Source organism: Vanellus vanellus, assembly GCF_965231255.1.
Source record: "Vanellus vanellus genome assembly, chromosome: 1".
In the NCBI taxonomy this organism is placed as follows: Eukaryota; Metazoa; Chordata; class Aves; order Charadriiformes; family Charadriidae; genus Vanellus; species Vanellus vanellus.
The window spans coordinates 5,128,146-5,134,223 of record NC_138905.1 but is presented as its reverse complement, the minus strand read 5'-3'; the positions used below and the strand labels follow the sequence as shown (position 1 = coordinate 5,134,223).

General features: G+C 47.6%; 1 protein-coding gene across 1 annotated transcript in view; it reads right to left on the bottom strand.

Moving 5' to 3' along the window:
• Window positions 1-711: 711 nt before the first annotated feature.
• ITIH2 (inter-alpha-trypsin inhibitor heavy chain 2) overlaps window positions 712-6,078 on the bottom strand; it is a gene marked incomplete at its 5' end in the record, with an annotated part of 30,948 nt that continues 25,581 nt past the window's right edge. Inside the window, 5 exons of the mRNA XM_082487227.1 lie at window positions 712-1,086; window positions 1,802-1,913; window positions 2,588-2,760; window positions 3,443-3,641; window positions 4,238-4,351. Of these exons, the coding sequence (XP_082343353.1) occupies window positions 939-1,086; window positions 1,802-1,913; window positions 2,588-2,760; window positions 3,443-3,641; window positions 4,238-4,351 (746 nt within the window). The 3' untranslated portion in view covers window positions 712-938. The remainder of the gene's footprint in view (window positions 1,087-1,801; window positions 1,914-2,587; window positions 2,761-3,442; window positions 3,642-4,237; window positions 4,352-6,078) is intronic.

Here is a 6,078-nt window from a genome sequence, read left to right as displayed (position 1 = left end):
AGAAGGAAACTAAAGTCCAGAATGGCAAGTAGGTTACTCGAGTCCCTTCCTAGATTAGGGCTGCCGAGAAGAGTCTGGCCAACATTTTTTTCTTAAGGTTGCCGGAAAGTGAGAGTTTTTAATCTGGCTCTAGGTACATGCATATTTGTTTCACTACTGATCGTTTGCTGAATAATCTTGAAGAGTACAGCATCTTTTGGGAGCTAATCCCACCCGAGGGGAAGCTTTTAGTACTGATGGTGATTTCTATATAATCTGAATGTTTCCTGCTTTCCCGGATTTGTATCTGTGTGTGAACTTCACTGTGATGTTGAAATTTTCACAAAAAAAAAGGCTGGAGGCAGTCTCAAACTCATGTCATTCATTTTCCTGCCATGTGGCAGCATCAGTTATTTCAAGGACATTCCTCACCACTGGTTAACCCATCCTTAAAGACCAGAGACTTCTCATTGCAGAGCCCGTGTTTTTTTTCTGTTATATTTCCTTTACATCTAACGTACACCCTCCTTTTTGCCCAGTCCAGCAATGTATGAACTTACATTTTCCCAGCAGTTTGAAAAAGCAAAGGTGTAAGTGTGAAATGTGGTCGTGTGTGTTACCTGCGCTGCAGGAGCTGCAATGCTGTTATGAGTCTACTATGAAATGTATATTACAAAATAGTTGACATTTTTAATGGAGTTTACCATCCAATAAATCAGACGCGGCAAGAGGAAGATACCTACTACAACCCAGCACGTCGCTTTTTATTACAGATTTCATTTTTCAACAGAAAAGGGAGTTACATTGCTTTGAAACGCTGATCGTTTATAAAGCAAACGGTGGTGAAGTCACCTTCGGTTGATCCGGCTTGATAGGCTGACAGCTGCTGTTCCGAAGGGTTGTTTGGGCATGAAGGAGCAGATAAACTTTTTTAATAAACTGGCTTAATGTTGGAGCAGTCAGGGTTTCTTCAGAAAGCTGTACAGGTGGGGGACGAGGTAATCTTTGTAGTGGCCATCTATGAAACCTTTCCCGCTGTTGTGCACAAACCAGCACTGCACATCCGTCCCGAGCACGCGGTCCGTCCGGTAGTCCTTTTGCAATCCCCTGCAAGGAAGAGGCCACCCAAAATGAAGGTCACGACACGACAAGAAGATGTGGCTAATCCAGCTCCTTCGTGGCGCTGCTCTGCTGAAGTGGAGAGGTGTGTGCCTTCCACCAGCAGAGAGTGGAAACAACCACAACATGCAATGAATTTTACAGTTCTATGACCTCGTGGGCCTTTTTGGGGGGGTCCCAGGCACTTCTGCACGGCCTGTCCAAGCTCAGATGCTGGGTGGCTATAAGGACAGAACCTGGACAAATAGTGATAGGATGAGGGGGAATGGCTTCAAACTGGAAGAGGGTTGATTTAGATTAGATATTAGTAAGAAATTTTTCACTCTGAGGGTGGTGAGGCACTGGCCCAGGTTCCCCAAAGAAGTCATGGAAGCTCCATCCCTGGAGGTGTTCAAGGCCAGGCTGGATGGGGCTTTCAGCAACCTGGGCTGGTGGGAGGTGTCCCTGCCCATGGCAGGGGGGGTGGAACGAGATGATCTTTAAGGTCCCTTCCAACCTAAACCGTTCTATGTTTCTATGAAATACGAAAGAACCCAACTTGTCCCAAGTGTTTTGCCAACTGCTAAAACCAGATTATTAGCAGAGGGAAAACAGGGATTTTTTTTTTCCCTGAGACCCTTGAGAGTTAATAAGCCTGCAGTCATTGACATCATTAAAAAGAAGTCGGATTTAGAAAGAAAGCAATAAAGCACATTATTCCTACCTGGTAACAGTCAGCTTGTTGCCTTTCACTTCCATCGTGGCTTGTGGTTTCTCTGGAGCTTGCCCAGGTCTTTGGTGGTGGATATACACTTCTGGCTCAGACGCAAACTGACCTGATCAAAGAGAGGTTTAAAGCTCTTTGCATGTCCGAACCTTTGAGGCTTTCATGTCAGCTGCTGCCGGGCGCTTTTGGAAAATCAAACTAGCTGTAGTAGGCAAACCACTCCTGCCTGGATCACAGGGCGCCGTGTCTCCAGCGCTATCGGATCACCCACACTGGGAGAGTAGAAAGCTCTGCCTTTCAGCCAGCAAACTGCTTCTAAGAGAGCAGACTGGAGCTGCAAAGAGTATTATTTGGGAAAACAACCTCTGCTGCTCAGCGTTCCCACATCTTAAAAGGAGCCTTGGGTGGGTCCAGGGCGCGGAGGGATGATTTTCCCTATGAACTGAGCCCTCGCTTCGCTTTTGTTTCATACCATTGCCAGAAAAGGACCATCGTTGAGGGGAGAGCTGAATTACAAAGGTTTGCACAGAATTTTTCTCAGAAAGAAAGTTTTTTTGGGGGGGGGAGGAGGGGAAAGATTGCTTCAGTCTTTGTTTCAGTCTCTGATGTTCTACAATGTCCTTGGGGCTTCCAGGACGTGGCAGGAATCTCCCTCATTTTCTATTTGAGTAATTCTCTCACCTTTCCCCATCAGGACACAGACACCAACAGATTTACTCAAAGATCTCGCAAAACCCCTTCCTAGTGCCCCGCCATTCCCACCGCCCGACCCGCAGCCCTTACCTATCAGCCCGTGGGCTTCAGGAGAGAGCTGGTTCTCAGGGGGAATGTAGATTCCCAGGAAGTCGACGTTAACTGGGTGATTCTTCCACACACGGTGCAGCAAAACCATGAAGGACATCTCCTCACCCACGGTGACAGTAACGTTGCTTTCTTTCTTCACGGATATGAGAAGCCTAGCAGAGATGAACCAAAGGAAGGCCTCAGTCCAGCTGCCCACACAGGAGCTCTCAGGCCCCTTGAGATACTCTCGGCCATCCAGAACAACTGCACGGGGCTGGCAGACACAACAGAGGATCCATCAGAAACCCCCAACCTTGGGAGTGCTACCCAGAGGTCTGGCAGGACAGTGCCTAATAGGGCAGATACTTCATGCCAATGTTCCGGCAACCAAATCTTGCCCTACAAATTTAAGCTCTTGCTACAATGAATAGAGGTTTTGGAAGTGATCCTGTTGCCTAAACAGGTGTCTAGTGCTGTAGGGTGTCCAACACGGCTGCTAGCTGTTAATGTGCAGGTGAAGGTCTCCTGGATGTTGTAAGTCATGTCTCCCATCACATCAGGAACCCTGAAGGTATCTCGGATAACATTAGGTGCTTGTGCGTAGGCAACTGAACCCTGGTCTTAGCTAGTGCAGCCAGCAGTAGGAAGAGGAATTCAGCTTTTCCTACTTGTGTCTTGTCAACTGAATCACCCTCTTGGCCCTACTGCCTGATTTCATTAACTATAACGAGAGCTCAGATGCACATGCCCATATGTAGGCACCCTGTGACCTGGATCCCACCTGTAGCTGGGTCAGTCCGATGCTGTGTTGCGAATGGTTTCCCCAGGGCAGACAACAAATGCTCAGCAACTTACTGTTTCCGAATGATGTGCCCCGTGTCAGACCAGGTCAGTGTGATGCCGTAAGATCCATCTTTCAGTGTTATCGTTTCTGTGGTGATCTCCACTTTCAGCCCTTTGTTTTTGAAATAAAAACCAATTTTGCCAAAGTATGTGTTGAGTTTCTTATTCTCTGTTTTCTTGGCGCCAACGAGCTGCCCATTGACCACAACTCCTGTGAAGAGCAGAGAAGCAGATGTTGCCTAAATCCTGGAGCACCACCTAGAGGCTCGGAGTTCTGATCTCAGCAGGGAGTACCGCGGGATCAGCAGAAACATTTGGCCATCCTCACAGTGGAAAATGTTTTTCCTAATAGCTCACTCCTACTCTGAATTTCGCCTGTTGCAACTTGTTTCTGTTGCCTCTTGTCCTTTAGCTGTGCGTCTGGGACGTGTGGCAGGCTCCATCTTTAGCTTCTGATTAGGTGATTGTAGACAGCAACAATGCCCACCATTGTTTTTTTCTTAAGATTGACCAAACCCAGCTGTCTCAGCCTCTCCCTGTACCTCCTGTGCTCCAGCCCCGTAGTCATCTTGGTGGCCACCACTGAATTTGATGCAGTTTGTCACCATCTTTCTCGTACTGGCAAGCCTCAAACCGAGCACAGTGCTCCAGGTGTGGAGGGAAATAACCACTTCCCTCAACCTGCTGACCACACTCCTGATAGCACACAGTCCTCCCTGTACGCATTTCCCCTGCTCCCTCTGAACACCTTTCAGACCTGAAAGAAGAAAAGTGTGCTGCCAAATAGACCATGTTTTATTCTCTTACCGGTACCAGGATCAGAAACCAAGTTTAGGATCTTTCCAGGCTCTGAGTTGATATTGAAGCAGATGTTCCTTTGGCTCTTGGGCAGGTGTATGATGAAATGTGGGTCATTGTCAACTGAAACATAGAAAAGAAACAGGTGTGAGAAGGAGGCCAGTACCTGCCCTGGAGGTGAAGGACACAAAGACAGACACTTCCCTCAGACGATTTTGAAGTACTTTTTGGGACTCCTTAGAGTAGGATGAGGACTCTTATGACCCCTGCAGTAGCTAAGGAAATTCTGGGATGCTCCTCACAAAAGCCCCTTGGACACTTTCTCCTCATATACTTCCACTGTTTGAGGAAAGGACATGACATTACTGGCTTGAGGAGCACTGCCAAGTGCAGTGAACTACTGGTTTAACTGGTCAACTGCACACTAGGGTACCATAAGCTCAACCTGGAGCTCTAGAAGCTGAGCTTTACTTTTTCATGATGTCAGCCAGCCTTCAGGTGAGGCCAAGAACCCGTCTGGACACCAAATAGACAGGGACATATCCTTGAGACCTAGATCCAGGAAAGGATCTAAGGCACAGAAAGCAGAACTTGGGTGAGACCTCTGTTCAAAACTAATATGCAACCCACCCCATGCCCTGCTGTTGCCTATTTCTAGAAGCGACAGACTCCCAGGACATCACTCTCTCAAACTAAGAAGCTCTCACACCCGCTACAAGTCCATGCCACCATACTGACACTGGGTAAAGATACATCCTACCTACCAGCCCTCCTGAGGAATACAATCCAGAACTTGTTCTCACAATATGTTTAACACCCTGGTGGGATTGGTCCCCTCTGAAAGTCATATGTTCTTTAAAATTTGCCTCAAATGAGACAAACACCTGCACTAGTCACTGAAGGCAGCTGCCTCCAGTCTCGTCTTGAAGTGGAAAGCGCTGCTCAGCTCTTGCTGGTTTGGTGGTGGTTGACATCTCCCTGTCCCCATTCAGAGAGATGCCTGTACTCAGTGCTGCCTATGGGGACAGCTGGGCCAGTTTCCACTCATTCACTGGTGTTCCTCATCTTTTGGAAGTATTGAACTCTTCCTGTCTGCTAGACAAATCCCGGACCCATGACCAGGAATGCCTTTACATTAAACGGTGGGGTAGGTACACTCCAAGTGGTGAAGTACAGTCATAGAATCATAGAATGGTTTAGGTCGGAAAGGACTTTGAAGATCATCGAGTTCCAACCCCCCTGCCATAGGCAGGGACACCTCCCACTAGACCAGGTTGCCCAAGGCCACGTCCAGCCTGGCCTTGAACACCTCCAGGGATGGGGCCTCAACAACCTCTCTGGGCAACCTGTGCCAGTGCCTCACCACCCTCAAAGTGAAAAACTTCTTCCTAATGTTCAATCTGAACCTGCCCTCTTCCAGTTTAAAGCCATTCCCCCTCGTCCTATCACTACATGCCCAAGTAAAAAGTCCTTCCCCAGCTCTCCTGTAGGCCCCCTTTAGGAACTGGAAGGCCGCAATAAGATCTCCCCGGAGCCTTCTCTTCTCCAGGCTGAACAGCCCCAGCTCTTTCAGCCTCTCCTCATAGGAGACGAGATGATAGAAGTAGCTTTAGAATGTCTTGAATCTTTTGAATAAATTGCATCTCTTGAATATAGACCTCAATAATTTTTCCTTATTCGCACCAACTGCTTGATTTTCCTCAGCTTGATGCCAAAGCCTGATCTGATCAACATTTTCAGGACCAAAAAGAATTTCCAGTGCAAAATACATGTGTAAGATGGACAGGTGACTTTGCCTTGCTCACCTTCTTTTCCAAGTAGTTTCTTGACTACTCAAAGTCTTAGATTAA